Consider the following 17556-nt stretch of genomic DNA (forward strand, 5'->3'; position numbering starts at 1 on the left):
TTGTAATTTTCAGAGTTCCCTGTCTGTTTGAATGCATAGAAACCATTTTAGCACTAGCCTTGGGTTGTACTAAATAACTTTTTATTAACTCATAAACCATGATAATTCCTTGAAAAGCTCGAGTACTATCAAGCTTCTCCTTTTGAGTCTTAAAGCAACTTCAAATATGGGAATAAGTTTACAGAAAAAGGTGTTAGCTAACTATTTAAGAAAATATTAGGCTCTGAAGTTTAAATGCAAGTTTTATTTTCAAAATGCTTACTGGTTGCTTCATGATATGTTCCAGTTTGATTCATCTTGGAGGACATGAACAAACACCACCACCAAATCAGGTATACATGCGGTATTCAGAATTATGACCATTTCTAGAAAGATTCTTGATGTACAGCGAGATGAGTCTTTCTAGTACTGCAGTAGCAGTAAGCTAAGAATTTAGCATTTAAGTAAACAATATCTGCAGGAATTTACACAGACTTTCAGACTACTGGACTAATCCAAGTAGCAACTAATAGGTACAGTTAGCAATAGTTGCTGTAACAACTGTTCACAGAAGCATGACAAATATCATTTTATAGAAATTTATTCAGAAAGCAAGAAGTGTATTTTGGTTTGCCACTGCCTTCATTATTATAAGACAACATAGCTTAACAATTATTACTCTCCAATGGCTTTTCAACAATCTTTGTGAAGCTAGCTGATCTAAGTCTAGTTATTAATTAACAAATAACCATCCAGTTTAAAAAAAAAAAAACACAAATCACTAATCAAATCAGAATTAATGAGTTTGGAGACTTAATTGCCACTTCATTCCAAACCCAGTCCAGGGTCTATTAAACTGACGAGTATCTCTCCTTTGTCCTCAACAGATTTTGAATCAGAACATCTATCATTGTTCCTTTGTATCATAGCTTGCCTGCTTTAGCAAGGTCTGAGAAAAGAAGCTTAGGCTGTTTGCTTCTGCTCTTCAATTTTTCAGAAAATGAACAGGTTTCAGTTCAATCTTATTCATGAGGATTTCCTCACAGGTAATGTGGAATATGTAAACACCCAGGACCCTTCCTTCCATTTTAGTGGCACGTTCACTAGACTAGAACCATGTCTTCGTTGATATTCTTTTTTCTTGTCTAGCGAGTCTGGCAATTTGGGCTGCACAGACCTACTGCTTTACTGGCAGCCCTTGACTTTAAAATTTCTCTCTAAGCTAGATTATACAGTTTTTAATTCTCTCAAATCAGGGATGGAATTACAGAGCTGCCAACATCTGTGGAATCCAGGAGACTTCACGGCATACACAGTACAACTGGGCAGTATATTATTTGTATGGATTTATCTATAACCTGAAATAATAAGAATGCCTGGTCTTAATTTGAACTGTCTCCTGTTTTTCAGCTGACACTCCAAAGCATCTGATGGGTAGCATTACAGATATAAAAATGACGTCCATGAACATTCTGCATGTCAACTTAAAAAAATAAAAAACAAAAAAAATTGTGTATGTGTGTGTCTGTGTGCTTATCCACATGTATCCGGTCTCCTTGTCTGAGAAGCCATGTAAAGCCCACACATAAGACATGTTTAGAAGTTGAGTTTTGCACAGACTAACCTGTATATGCCCAGGTCTCTTGTTGGATTAGAATTACTACTATCTTGTTATTTCCCCACCCCTACATTTTCAGTTAAGTTAGACAACTGTCTAAATACCACATCGTGTAGCTACAATTTTACAAAAAGAAATACCTAAAAGGAAAGTTATTATCATTAGCAAGCTCACTGAAATCTTTTGTAAGAGAGTATGAAATTAGAGAAAAGAAAATTAAGTATTTCTTACTTCAAGTGTCTAAGCTGCAATGAGAAATTAACCTTGTTTCTGCCAACATTCATTGTGCTTCTTTCACATACTGGCATTTGTTTAAAACCTGTGACTGTTGGGTATATCAACAGTGCAATCTGGTTTTTTAGAGCTATTCCTAAGCATATCCAGAAATCTCGTGGTTAGCATACAAAAGCACAAAATAATTACAGTAAATTCACTTAGAAAAAGATAGACTTCCTATCTCCCCCAAAGTCTACCATGTAGTACAGATTTGCACACTATTGTGATTTGAAACGTCATTTCTGGAAGTTATTTGGAGTCCCACAAATTTCTTCTTCTCCAGATATAAACAGCATTAAGGAGTTGGTTTTCAGAAGTGCTCAGCATTCAGGTCTGAACAATCAGACTTCTTTAAAAAGGATTCATGTTTAGAACAAGAAAAGACAAAGCACTTCCTTTTTTTGTTGCTAGGCCTTCATTTGCATGTGTGCAGAATACCTAGTATTCCTCATTAGTATCAGTTACAAGTCATGTGAGTCCATGAATATTCAGAGGACTTAAACAACAACAAAAGAATCACTCTGAGTTATCCAGAGAGCTCAGTATGAAATTAAAGACTGAACATCTTAAACCAACTTAAAATACACAATTACAAAGATGAAATTGCAATTTCCTCACTTTCAGTGCCATTTAGAAACCGAACATTGGCTTTGTCCAATAAGCATGCCCTTGCCTTATTTCTTTTTAACTTAAGAAAGAGCTTTAATAAAAAGATAAAACACTAAAGAAAATGTTTTAATTTAAAATTATGTTCAGTGGGGTGTCATACCGATTTAAAAAAAAAAAAAAAAATCCTCAGATGGCTAACTTAATATTTGGGAAACAATACCTACAGAAACTGAGTCCAGGCTTTCAGCTTAGAAGAGCTGAATGAAGGCATTTGCAGAAGTTGTTTGATTCCCCCCTACTACACTTTCAAGTGGACACTTTTTATTTTTTTGTTGGTTTTGTTTCTAATCCTAGAAAAGAAAAAGAATTCTGGATGGAAACCCAATTCCCCTCCCAGCCTTTAGCTCCTTCTTATTTTGCAACCGGAAAAATACAATTTTTCCACATTTTTTTGTTACCTCCCTCAAATGAAAAATGTGATGTTGGAGCCCTCCTGCCTCCCATTTCTCATCAGAATACTCCTCCTCTTTCCAGTTGGCTGTAGCATTCCCTGCAGTAGCCAGCATCTTCTATTGATAGCTATAAATTTTAACTGGAAATATTTAGTTCTAAACAAAGTCATATCAAATGGCTTTTGCATAATTAAACTTCTTAAGGCACACATCCAAATACGGAAATGGGAATAAGTCAAATCATTCAGTGTTCCCCAAACTGAAATAGAATCAACTTTTTCATAAACTGAAGTTATTACACCCCTCCCTGGATCTTAATGCAACAATATAAAATTTAATTTTAGTCATGTGCAATTGTTGCAAGTGTATATTATCTCTTTACTACTACAGAATGAATGAGATCCATTTAATCTTCATTGTTATAATCAGAAGTCATTAACCTAAACTAGGAAGCTGTGAAATTAATGTTGCAACAGCTTCAAACTTCTGCATGTTTGCTGAGGGATATTTTTTTAATTTTTTTAAAAGCAGCAGAGCATAGGTTAATTGCTTCAAGAGAGCTGAAGAATAATATATTTTCTCCAGATTACTCAACAATCTTTTAATTCATTGCTTTTAAACAAGGGTGTAATTTAATCCAGCTATTCAACTTTTGCCAGCAATTTCAGTTTAGCATAACATTTGCAATTTAATTAAATGCTAATAAAATACATCACTCATATCACCTGCAGACCAGGGTGTGGATAGCTCAATTACTTCGGTGTTTACAGCTCACTGAGTTGTGAAGGGCAAATGGAAACTTTTTTACATTACTAAACAGCAGTTATTTGAGAACTAGCACTGGAGGAAGTTATGAATATTTTGTCTCAGATTCCAAAAATAGAATAATAAACAGAGGTAGAATGGATGTATCAGTGTTCCCTTATGATAAAGGGAAAGAAAAAACAGAACAACTCAACTCTGATTAATAATTAGGTCATCTTTTTTAAAAGAGAGAGGTAACATTTCAAGAAAAAGGAAACCTGATTTTTGTTGTGCTATTAATCAGTCCATGTCTGTACAGATCTTAGTCTCCTATTTCTTCTGATTTTTATATATATTTGTAAGGTAACCTTTAGGTGGCTTGGTAGAATTATTAATCACTTATTTTTTCCCACCATGTTAATTATTGCCTCTTTTTTTTAGTCATTAAAATATACAATAGCTCATCACGGCCTGGTGAAGTTCACAGGTATCCTTGGCATTTTCCTCCAAGTTCTGAGCAGGTATGAGAAAAGTCTGTTCTACCCCAAAACATGTTTAGTGTCCACTAAGCTAAGGAAAAAAGCAGGAAAGCTTCAGTGCAAGGTTCACACTTTCCTATGTAATCTTCCTTCTCTTGGACTGACGCTAATATAGATACTATAGCGACAGATACCAAAATCCGCATTCAACTGTAGTCATTTGGGAAAATATTTCATTCAGTCCACGTTCATCATGCATATCCTGGGCATCACTTTTCTTTACTCTCCATCTCCTCCAAAAGACAACTACTTTTCTTAAACAGCTACCACTTCAGAAAACTGAGTTTAAGCATTCTTGTTCTCCAGCTGCAAGGACCAGATGTTGGCCATTGGTGTGGTAAGCACAGGGCAGCAGGACCCCACAGGAAGGGTCTGAGACTGCTGCCAGGCAGTCTCTGCTGTCCCGCTGCCCCTCTGACAGGGCACAAGCACAGCTGAAGGAGACCAAGAACACGAGGTGACTCAGCAGAAGATGACTGGCATCATCCTCATTCGCAGCTGCTATTCAAGCAGTCAACAGCGTGAAGTAACTTAAACAAGTATGCTTTGAAGAGTTATCCCTGCTTCCCTGGTACATAGGACGTGCTATAACAACAGGCAAGCTTAGTCCTTCGCACAGTGTCTAGAGAAGAGGAGGTCTCTGGGTTATTCGGAGGAGTCAATGGGTTGCGGGCAAATAGGCACCGGAACTGTGGGACAGTTTTGACAGGAATGATAGAAAATGCCCTAGCATACTGCTGATCGTCAACATGGGGCAGGGGAGCAGTTTCAGAGGAAGTTATGAATAAAGAAATCATAAACCAGAAAGACAACAATAACATTGTAGGTATTTCTGGATGTTCTTCCAAAGTGTTAGGACAACGTGGGGGGAAAACACTGATATGCTCATGTGGAAAAAAAAAACCAGAGAAGTAAAATGAGCATCACTCATTTGAAAAAACAAGCAAGCAAAACCCACTGATCTCTCTTCAAAAGGAAGAAAAAGATCTTTGTTTTCAAGTAAGCATAAGTGAGGTGTTATTTGTGTGTCTGTCTGATTTGCATCAAGCCTGGGACCCAAGATGTGACCAAAGTCAAAGTGGCTTAGCCTCCAGTTCTTTGTACCAGTGACCAGTGTACTTTAGTTCATGGTTGAAGAGCAGCTGTTGGCAAGCCTTCAGAACGGAGATTTGAGCTTTTATCTAGAAAAATCCTTAAACATCAGCTTCTTTGTGTACACTTTGGGATCTACCTAAAACTTATCAGTTACCTTCTGTTGTTGACTCGTTATCCAAGAAATTTGCACTTACTTGAAACAGTGCTGTCTATCACATAGTTAATGCTCTATCTAACAGTCTATCATCTCAGCTGCTATCTTCACTCAATTTTGAAGCCCATCTTGACCAATAAACCGCTTTTCTCTCTTTGGTATTTTTCTCCCTGCTACACTTTCTCCATCTATATATTCCCTACTTGAACAAACTCATCAACCTCTCTTCTGATAAAGGCCCATTCTCAAGACCCGCATCTATTGTAGTATCTATAACGAATTGACCAGTAGATCAGAATTGCACGTACCGGATTATGGCACAAGGAAATCCTAGGAAATAAAGCTATTATTTTTTCATTCTTAATATGGTAAGAGGTTAAAACTTCATCTGATCCGGATCCAATAATCTCAGTGGAATTAAATAATACTCTAAACTAAGCAAGAGGTGAAAATGAGAACTACAAAATTTTAGAACTGCATCTTCAGAATGGAAGTTTCTGAAACAATTAGGCAGAAAAAGACCCCACCCCATTGTTCTGGAAAGGAGCTCCTTTTTTGAAATTTTGCTACAATCTTTAGTTATAATGCATTTTTACCCAATAATGGGAAAAAAAAAAATCAACAAACCATCATTAGGTAAGGCAAAAAAATAACATATTTATGGATTTTTTTTTTTTTTTTTAAAGACAGTGATATAAAAATGACTGTTTAACAGTAATCAACCAACAAATATCACTTTGCAATATCTACTGCTCCTCCAACTGATCTGGGTGCTAAGTACTCTTCAGATTTATGGCAAAGCAACTAGTTAGATTTTCAGTATACGATGGCTCACAGAAGGCTTAAGTTAAAACTTTTTCCCCGAGAAAGAAAACAGTCCCGTATGTGAACATCAGTCAGATCATTGAAAGAAGAGACTAAGGAAATGGCCACTGAGAAATTTACACAAAAACAGGGAAAAAATATTTTATGTATGATCACAGCTTAAACCACATATGCTGGACAGAGAAAGAGCAAGCACTTTGATTAGCAGATTAAGCATTCAGAAACAGGAAGTGTTATATTAAGAGAATGGAGACTAGAACAGGACATTGTAGGCAAAGCATTAAAGGAGAAACATAGAAACAAAAGCAGAAGAAATACACTAAAGAGAGTAAACTAGCAAGATTTCATACAAGAAAATACAGAATAAATAGCTCTAAAACAAGTTCTAAATTTGTTCTCAAAACCTGATAGTATTGATTTTGATTTTATATTGTATTTTTACCTAGTCTAGTTAGTCATAAGCAGGTTGGGGTTTTTTTTTATTCTTTTCCTTTTCTATTCTTTCCCTTTCCCCTTGTTTTGTAATCAAACAAGTGCATGAACAAAATCTGATGTGGCTACATACTTTTAATTTTGTGGAAAATGAGGGGGAAAAAAAAAAAAAAGTATTTTCCTTACAGGTTTTCATATGATTTGTCAAAACTGGGAAGCATGGACTAGAAGAATCGGATCCATTGTTAATGGAGACTATCACTTTACACATAGAAAAGAAGAATCAGAAAACATATGTCATTATTAAAGGTTGAAGTATGGCATCACCCCCCCCCCCTTTTTTTTTTTTCACTGCATTTTTCAGCTTCCAGGTTAAACTGTATTTGGAGGCACTGTATTGTCATGCTGCACAAGTTTTGTCACCATACATACACAGTCTATGACATCCCATAATACAGATATTCATCCTACCATACTACATGAGAATGGATGACAAAGAATGGATGACAAAGGAGAAAGCCAAACATGTTGGAGGGTGATGCTTCCCACTCTGGAGCAAGTTCCAATAAGTAAACACATCAATCTGTAACAACTGCAACATTAGGAACAATGGATTGTGATAAACAGGTTGATTTTATTCCTTGCATCATTATTAATATAAACCACAATTCAGACAGCTTTTGAATAAATAGTTGTAAAATAAATTATTTTCAAGGGCTTAGCCTTCTAAGCTTTTTGGAATGATACAATCAGAATATCAATATTGCATGAGCTTGACAGTGACTCATAAGGTGCTCATACATATGTTTTCATTAGTTAATTGAGCTTATCACCACGGAGAAATTATTAAAATTTGGTAGAAACTACAGCATGGGAAAGTCAAGGAAGAGTAGAAAGTGTTATGGGTACCTATTCAAACGTTTTCAGAATGACTGGGTTTTTACCTACCAAAAAAAAAAAAAAAAAAAACCAAAACAAAAACCCAAAAAACCCAAAAAAACCCAAGGAAATGAAAAGCAATCTGTAAGCTTTAAAAAAATTAAGACAAGGAGAAATCTTTTACCTTGAGAAGTTCTTACTGTAGTAGAGTCAATAAGCCTGAAGATAAAGCATGCAAGACTTGCAAGGGAAATTTTATGGACTATGCTGTATAGAGGTAGGAAGACATAATAATCTCTGAATAAGGTCAAACCAGGATATTTCTGTGATGTAAAAAATTATGCCCCACTAATCTCTTGAATACTTCAAATGAGTCAATAAAACAGTGGCACAGGGACAGAAAAGAGACAATTAAACTAAAATCACAGCCTTAGGGAATCTTTAATATTTCAGATTAATCAGACAAGGATCAACTATTTAAATAATTGAGAAGAATTATTTATCAATTCCAAGATTTTCACATATAACATTACAGTACTTATGATTGGGAGTATATCTGATGTTACTATATCCTTAACATCAGTTAAGTTAAAATGTCCTATTTAGAAGTGGGAAGAGGCTAAAGTGAGACGTGGGGGATTTTTTCCCTTGTTAAAATCTCCAGGCACAAAGCCTTTTGAGGTCAATTAGAATTTTCTTGAATTTATTGTTTTAAATTTTTGAAGTTACTGACCTATTTTGCAATCAGCAATAATAAATCAGTTTTGTCTTAATGGATTTTCTGAAAATTAATGAGCAAGCAAATATCAACATTAAAAAAGCTACTATAAAAATTATTATAAACTAATTAAAATTGAATAATAAAGGTCACAATAGGAGAATTACTTGATAAATCAACGTATTAATAAAGTATTATTTTACATCCTAAATTAACACAACACATTATAAATCAATCTTGGGGTCGACAGACAAATTAATTACATAATGTTAATTCAGTATCAGAAAATTGAGGCACTGTTTTCCTTTAATCTAAAACCCCAGATGGTACTCTAGCCAGAACAGTAATCCTGACCTAAGTGGTAAAGAACCCAAATAGCCCTTCTGATTCTTTTGCTCAAGAGAGGTTTCCCAGAGCAAGCAGTGAAATCAATTTAGCTGGTCTTAAAGCACCAAAAATAGCTATTCCAGATCAGCACTTCAGCACTCTCTCCTCAAATATCTGCTCAGGAGTGAGTATTCTTGCTTCCCCTCGTACACTGCAACACTAAGCACGTGCAAGGACCTTGCCTGGGGTGACAAATAAACTACTCTTGCAGTCTAATATGTCAGATTCCAGTAATCCTTCTTTAACCTTGATGGCAATTAATGACTTCCCGATGTCAGTTTTGAGGTTTCGGAGAGGTATTCAAGGTGCAACATAAACTGTGTGCCTACATTTCCATAGTTGGTTGTAACACTGAAGACACTCTTGCCCATAAAAACAACCCCAAACCCTAAATGAACCAGGTGATACCCTTGATGGACCCCTGCCCTGACACACTCAAGTTATAGGAGTTCTGAAGTAACCTCAAGGGTTAACCAGGTAGCAGCACTATTTATTTCTTCTCAGTAGCTTCATGAATGTTGCAATAAATGCATGCAGTGGCTATTGAGGGCTGCCTTGGTTTTGTACAGAATTAAAAAAAAAAAATTAAAAAAGAATCCAGGGAAATAGCCACAGGACATCATCTACATTTAAGTTTGTTGTAACGTAAGACATATTATTCTGGGGTCTTGAATTCTACCATCCATTGCCAGTAAAAGTAGTATTTCACTAAGCAGACTGTGTTGTAAGATGCCATTTCCTTTGGTTCACGTTCTCAGCTTTTTCAGTAGGGATTCCTCGGTCTCACTAACATTAGTGGCAGCAGTAGGTAACTCAAAGGTTTACAGGGACTATTGAGGAAAAAAAAGTGTATGTTTAGGCAAGAAGAGGAAGGAGGGAGGTGGGCATGATTTCTGGTCCAAAGAGTTTACAATTTAGATGTTATACTTGACCTACCAAAACGGTTTCACTCATGCAGCTGTGCAATGCACAGCATGGACAAAGCGCTGCTAAACCAGCCGCAGCGGGGCAGTTGCAGTGCTTCAGTTCTGCTAGAATGGGCAATCCCAGTCACAGTTCACTTCCCAAGTGAAACAGCACAAAAACAATTTTTCCAGCATAACAGATTCCATGGTAACGACTTATGGCAGCACAGCTGTGTAGGTCAAACTCACCTACCTCTAACTTTGCCACACATAACCCTGGAAAATTCAGTCATGGTGAGAAATGTATGCAGATTAAAAAACTTGTAGAAAACAGAAGGAAACAGTGAAAGGATTATAAAAGCAGAATAATACAGTAGAGGTCACATTAGACTTGCTCCCCAGTCACTCAAACGTTATATGGTCATGACACAAAAGATAAGCCTTCCTTCCTGAAGGATAGCTCTGAAGATATTTTGCAGAGTGTCTTCAAAGCAGGAGTTGGAATATTCAGCAAAATAAAAAATACATAGGAAATCAACTCCTAGACTCTTTTACTTCAGTTTTCAATAAAAGTTGCAGTATATCTAGTTGTTTTAGCTATTGTGTGCTTGCACAGTCTGTAATGCTTCTGACTTTGCAAGAAAGCAAACAAAAACCACTCTAGACATTTCTCAGAACATGAAATAGATTCATTTCTTTCTGATCTAAAAAACATCTAAGCTATGGAAAACATTTGGAGACTCAAAAGGCAGTATTTGAAACCGTTAGCTTTTCCTTAAAATCTTGTTTGTTTGTTAAAAAGAAATAAAGAACTGTCAGAACAAAGACTTCTAAACACAGTTTTGAAGGTATAAGGTCTTTGGCAGTCTGCAACCCCCTAGTGAGCAAGCTTAGTTTTCAGTGTTAACAGATTGTTCATACATCTTTCAAAGGAGTAATATATGCCTAAAACTTAGATTTCATTATGGCGATTACAATACTTGTCAGACCCAAGAACCAGAGTTCTCAACAGAAATTGACAGTGGACTTACACTCCCGATGGTTGTAGAGAGAACGTTTTGTTAGAAAGTACTCATTAGCACAAGTTTGAAGTGTAGCGCTTCTAGGTATTTTCCATATGAACATCCTTCCCACTGGAAAAATGGGTTGAATTGGAAACTTAAGATTCACTGGCAGCAATATTTAGGTTTTTAAAACAAAAAAAAACAAATGAAAAGAGCAGTGAAGCCCATGAAACTGGTTATGAAGCTTTGTGTGCTAAACTGGTAAAAAGTTCAAAACAAACAGAACATTGTACTTCGTCACGCATTAGTTAGTTATGTTGTGGAACTCCTTGCCAAGAGACAGTCATACAGATAGAAAGTTACAAGACAAAGAACATAAGAAAAAAAAAAATCCCTGCAGACATATTAAATGCAGAGAGGTGATATCTTCTGACTTTAGAAGTCCCCAAGATACACATTGTTTGGGACTGGAATACTGGGTAAGTGCCAGTAACGTGATTTTTATGTTCTTTCACACCTTCCTTAAACATTGTCAAGGCCACTCACAAAGAGTGGATTCAAAGCAAGATGAATCTTTGACATTAACCCCTATAATAGCCCCTATATTCCTAAATCAAAACAAAGTTAAAACCAGGACTGAAAGACATATTTAATCATCCATTTCTACTAATTATGTGTTCAATGTTAAAGAAACAGAGGGGGGAAAATTGTGAAATTTCCTTTACTAACCTCGTAATGGGTTGCCCCAAGAAATAAGTGAGCATAACATTGAGAGATTATGTTCAATCGGAAATTTGAGAATTATTGACAGAAATTTGATCTATTCATCCTTCTGCTGAATATAGTAATAATGCACATTAAAAAGCCAATGCAGCTACTTTCAAAGTATAGACCCTTTTCGAATAGCTTAATAAAAGGTAGCACAAGAAGAAATAACTTGCATAATCTAGGTAAATCCTGAACTGCTGACAGACAATTTATTGAGATTATATTTTTTAGCTTTATTTGTTGTAAGTTATTTTCTTTGAAGTTTTCTCTCTCTACAAATTTATTACCTGTGCTAAATCGACAGAAATGAGGTGGCATCTCATTTATTGCTATGTGGGAACTCTTGATAATGTAAGCACTTTTATAACACCGCATTATGTATCATATAATAGGAGGCGAGAATGATTTTATTCATACTATCCTTAAATGAAAAAATAAGAAAGCAGTAAGAAACAGGTTTCTTTTGAAATCCTTATAATAAATAGCTTTTTTGTTCATGTTACTAGTACAGAATAATTCAAAAAAGTAATTTCAGAGATACTTGCAAGTCTAATTTCAAGAAGCAGAAAAGATACATTTTAGTTACCTGAGAAAACTAGCATCCACTTGTGGAAAAGACAGATAACACTCGCAGTTAGGCAATATTTATAATGTCAGTCTAACTTTTTTAACTATGTCCTTGTGCTTCCCCCCAAATTTGCGTATTTTTAGACAAACTCACTATTAGCTCCAAATTTCTTACAGAGCAGAACAGTGCGAAAACAGCCAGCTTCCACTTGGTTTATGACTTCATCTTTCTAATCTGATCTTCTCCTTTGGCATTGTCCTTTGAAAAAGCATTCTGAAGGTTTAAGCAATTTTCAAAATACAAAACCTCTCTCCTTATATTTGGAAATAGATGTGCCGAGTCAAAATTAAGACAGAATTAAAATACACTAGTGATCTGTAGGATAGTATTAAGACTGCCTAGCTTCATTGTCACAACAAATTTGACATCTAAATTCAAGATGCTAATTAGAGTCTCTACACTGCAAAAGTGCTGATTAAGTGGTTCAATGCTGCAAAAAGGGTAATACCATTCCTCCCCCTCTTCTCACTGTGTGACCCTGCCTGCTCTCCGTTATTAGCTCTAGTACTTGCCTGATTGCACAGTAAACTTATTCAACACAAAGCAGGGGGTGGGGGATAAAAAAAATCACTTTCTATGCTGAGGTAGTTTTCTGCAGGTTACTGAACTGGTTTAGCACATGAACAGATAAGGAATAGAACTAGCACAGAACAAGTGATGTGATTATACAGCCAGAAACAGAGAGAACAGTAGGGACTGCTGAATGGTGAGCTGACGGATTGGGCCCTTATCCATACATAGGGCCTGGATACGCTAGCTCCTTGCAGCACAAACAAAAAAACCAATTCTTGTGACGTTTAAGTCACTCTATGCATTTTATATATTGCAGCATAATAAAGATAACAGACTTATCTCTGCTAAAATAAGAAAGAGTTGATTATTAAAAAAAAAAATCTTACATTTTTGACTGTTTAAAAAGACTACATTGAAGAGTCTAGAGGACTTATTTTAGAGACGTTTGAGCAGTACATCTAGTAGAGAAGGCAAATTCTTCAGAGTTGCTTGAGTTCGGATCAGACGGCTTATATAAGCACATGACTGACAGAGAGAGGAGTTTTGGTATATATATAGTGAAATAAATCAGTACAGTCACTGAGAATACCTAAATAACCCCCTGAAAACAAGTGCAATAAAACCTATAAATTAAAGTATGCTATGATACATTGAAACATATTCTTACTTGAATTGCTTGCAAATACATATAACAGAATGACTATCAAAATAAGTGAAAATAAAAACTAACCATTAACTTATTAACTTGGTGGATTTATTGCTATTATTTGGGATGATCTTTTTCCTCAGAATATTTTTAGTATTGGCATGTAATGTTGATTCTTAGTTTTCTAACCTGTTTTTATTTTTACTTTTATAGCTATATCTATATCTATCTATCTATATATATAAAATGAAATGTTTAATAGTGTCTTGGAATGTTCCATAGTTTTGGAAACAAAAATATTCTTAAAAATCTGTTACTTCCCAGTCCTTAGTGTTTTACTGGAAGATCTTCTACAAGGCAGTTTTATACTTAACATATTAATTGAAGAGTGTCAATAAAAATCCTGCAAAACCAGATCACACATTTAGGGAAAAAAAGACTAGGAAATAAATGGCTGAGCAGCAGTACTGCAGATAAGGTTCTGATAACTAGATTGAACTATACATTGTACTAACTGTCCCTGCTCTCTTGACTGTGATGAGCTGCAGGAGAATCCTCCACTGGATTATGCTGACAAGTTTTAGCCAAATAAAGACACACATAGAATTAGACCAAGCTGAGAGTATAACAAGAAAATTAATAAGCTTAGAAACTCTGATCTGTGAGAAAGGGCTGGGTTTAGGGAGAGAAAAAGGGCAAAGGTATATGGAACAGTATTCAAATGTTTGAAATGATATTCCAAAAAGAATGAACAATTACAAGGTTTCCACGTCTAAGGCAGTATAAGAAGTAACTGGCTTACCTTTTATTAAAGGGGACTTGGCTTAGGTACTGAGAACCCACCCACAGTGTAAACTATTAAATTAATCTAGCATAACAAAACCCACGTAAACCAGGGAAAATGGTGAACTGTGAGCAAGGAAGACTCTGAAAAACAGATATTGTTCTTGATGCTCATCTGTGTAAGCACTGCCCATCAGCCTTGAAACTAAGCAAGAAAGGCATATAGGACTCTTAACACTGACTCCAGCCACACACTTCTGATGTTCCAAGGTCAAAGTATGGTTATACCAAAGAGTTATGGCAAGAAAGTTGAAAGAATTGGGAGGGGGAATCTCAGCTTTTTCATACAGAAAAATTTACATTATAAAAAGGAGAGAAGAATATAAAGTATATATTGCTCTCTACATGAAAGAAATCATATTCCTAGCTGAGTAGTCAAAGAGAAAGTCGAGATTCTTCTGGTCTCACATGGAATCTAAGCTTTGTCTCCAATATACTGGAGAGAAATATTTTGCAATATATTACATTTTCCAATATACATATCTTTGCTCTCTTAAAAGAGAATCAATGAGCCATAGCCATTTTAATTTATTCTTTATCATGCTGCTCTTCACAGGGACTGCTACTCTCCTCTTTTCAATTTCAGTGGCAAAGTAGACTTCAAGTTAAATTTGATGAAAAAAACCACAAAACTGTAACTTTACATATATTTGTTCATAATAATAAAATATGTATGTGTGTATATACATATTCTACGGTCATGCTGAGAACAAGTTTCAGCTATGAACTCTAACTTAAAATAGAGTAACAGTTTTAATGACAGATGATAAGCAGCAGCCTGTTTTCTCCAGAGATACACACACTTCTCACCCTGGGAGAGAATGAGGGGTCACAAAGTCAGTTCCTCCATCGTAGCCACAGGCTTTGCACTTGGGAATGATGAACGTAAGCAACAAGTGATTAGGTTAAATATTGGACAAAAAAGAAATCATGGCGGTAATAAACTCCCACTTCTAATGAACGTTTGCATCTTGTTATAGGTTTTGCATTATTTCTATAGAACTCAGTAAAAACTTTGTAGGACTCCATTTGTTTCACCCCGAGCCAATCTGTAATTCTTCATTAAAAGGTAAAATAAGAATTTAGTTTTAAAATCTCTGCAACTGTAACAACTACTTATTTTTACTCTTCTTTATTTACCCATTCTTAAAGTTTAAAACACTATTGTTTCTGTAGACATTAATTTTTAATAATGACGGATATGTGTGTATTTGACCAAAAAAAGTCAAATCTAAAGAGCAAGATTATTCTTAGCCCTCTGTGGCTGTCCAAGAAGATTAAGTGGATTTATTCAGAAGAAAGGCACAGCTGTAGCTCTGATACCAGCTGAACCAGGGGAAGACAGGGAGCCCAGAAGAAAGTGCACCATTGCCCTCATATAAGAGTCTACCAGTGGGTATGTGCCCTTCCAACTTCTGACATAACATCTGTCTTTTTCTAAGCCTTAGGTAGCAGGACTGCTATCTGATTTTTCCTAAGGGCACTATGTAGCTCCAAAACTAACATTAAGTTGTGATGTTGCACAATGTTTACTTCTCTATTAGGGGATTTTTATTACATGAAAGAAGAGTGAAACTTGCTCAAAATAGACAATGAACTAGTACAAATTAACATCCCAGCCTGAGTTGTCAAATCCTATATGATTTAGCATATTCCATAACACACTATCATTCTTCTTTCTTTTTGCTATGAATGTGCCACATCTCTGCAGGTTTTCAGAGAGCTAGATGCACTTTGCCACTAGGCAAGACCTTTTTATGGGATTCTAAAACTCCACATGCAATAAATAGCATAGCATGTGATGTGTGAGCACCGTCCCTGACATTCTCACTGCAAATAGTCTCTTTTTTTAAAATCTGAGCTAGAAGTCTTTTCTTTGTTCCTCACAATCCATACTTCTTCGTTAGCAAAAACTTTTCCATATATAATTAAACAGCCAAAATTAGGAATTCTGAAGCTACTTCTCTCTGTCAGATGGTGTCTATCTCAGAACCACTGCCAACTTTTTGGTACACTCTTGATAGTCAACCTTGCACATCTTCTTCACAAGAACAGAAAAAAAACATATACTTTCTTTTAGCCCTTTGATCTGATAACTCTTCTAGCAAAACAAGTTTTAACTCTTCATTTGACACAAGGTATAAGATCTCTAAGAACTTGTTCATTGTGTAAATCCAGCTTTGTATCCATGATTGAAACAGTTTTAACATAAATTATGTCAATGCCAGCACATGAGAAATTCTTAAAATCCAGTGTATAATGACTTCTCCCAGCTGACCAGTCACATATAGTACTTATGGAACTGATAATACCATTAGATGTATTTAAAACGCTTCTGAAACAACATCTTTACTTAATCTACTTTTTACTTGGCAATTACAATATAATGAGAGGATACACACTGCCAGATAACATCTCGGCTGAAAATGACAACTTAAAAAACCATAATCTGTTTATAGCTTAAGTATAAACTTATGTACTAACCAAAGCAATATAGCCAATTTAAACAGATATTAAAATGTCTGCAAAAGGCTTGCTCTACTCTAATTAAATCTTTTTTAAGCAGATTTAAATTTAATTATAGCAGCCTGAGCATGTAAACAAATTTTCTGACACTTTAACACATTGAAGCAGCACATTTAAGTTTGCGTATACCATTAGGAAGACTAGCGTTTTCACCCTCAGAACTAGTAAATAGTAGGACAAATTTCTTGCAAAAGTCAGGTAAAGACACAAATTCCTGAAGTATTTCTAGTTCACACATACACAGCTGCAGCACTGTAAATTATTCCTTCTCCCTCCCACAGCTCCATCATCAATACACTATACAGCCTTGTTTCTTAATCGCTAGCTTTGCTTCCTTTTCACCAAACAGTTTCTCTGCCACAATAACCCAATTTATTTCCCTAGATTAAGCTTCTGAGACTATTTCTTTTAAAGCCCGAGTCCCAAATCCCATGTTTCTCTTGTATTCAGCATCTGCTGCACTTTGAGACCAGGGGAAGTTTTTTAAACCTTTCTAAGGGAAATTCAGTTGCCTTTGCATCCACCAAGACACCTCACAGAGAATCACTGAACATTTAGATAGGTCCACTAAGCTGAGCCAGGGTTACCTGAACAGTCCAACATCAAGCACTGAAGAGAAAAATACTTCCAATCCTGCCTTTCCTCAGGGCTCAAGGCCCTAGAGGAATCCCATACTGATGGCTGCAGTCTCAACAGCTGAACCACATACAGGTAAACTTCTCTTTTAGAAGGTAACACAGAGATTACTTCTTTTCTTTCCCACAGGAGATTTAGTCTCTCCCAGTCTCATGTAATACATATTAGCTAAGCAACTAGATTTGAGAGACGTACAGTCTCATCTTTTCCTCTGTTAGTGAAAATTCAGGCCTATTTCACCCATTTTCCAGATAACTGACTGCTACCCATGCCACTCAGCCAGCCTCAGGTCCAGCCACCTCATCAGCTACAGCCTGAAAAATCCAGCAGTTTCACTCACCTCTGATACTGAAAGACTCTTTCCTTTCTTGTTTGAACAA

General features: G+C 35.8%; 1 protein-coding gene across 12 annotated transcripts in view; it reads right to left on the reverse strand.

Annotated features, from left to right (window-relative positions):
• The window catches only part of KCNIP4 (potassium voltage-gated channel interacting protein 4), a 472256-nt gene that overhangs the window by 167973 nt on the left and 286727 nt on the right, over nucleotides 1–17556 (reverse strand). Inside the window, exons 1-2 of one of the 12 annotated variants that reach the window (XM_030011731.2) lie at nucleotides 7787–7884; nucleotides 6910–6984 (exon numbers count right to left, since the gene is read on the reverse strand). The exons of 8 other annotated variants lie outside the window; for them this stretch is intronic. In XM_030011731.2, the coding sequence (XP_029867591.1) occupies nucleotides 6910–6919 (10 nt within the window). In that variant the 5' untranslated portion in view covers nucleotides 6920–6984; nucleotides 7787–7884. Of the gene's footprint in view, nucleotides 1–2706; nucleotides 2729–6909; nucleotides 6985–7194; nucleotides 7316–7786; nucleotides 7885–17556 lie in introns of those variants that run through there. 3 more of the 12 variants (XM_030011749.2, XM_030011742.2, XM_030011769.2) reach the window with 3 other exon arrangements.

Source organism: Aquila chrysaetos, chromosome 1, assembly GCF_900496995.4.
Source record: "Aquila chrysaetos chrysaetos chromosome 1, bAquChr1.4, whole genome shotgun sequence".
Taxonomy (NCBI): Eukaryota; Metazoa; Chordata; class Aves; order Accipitriformes; family Accipitridae; genus Aquila; species Aquila chrysaetos.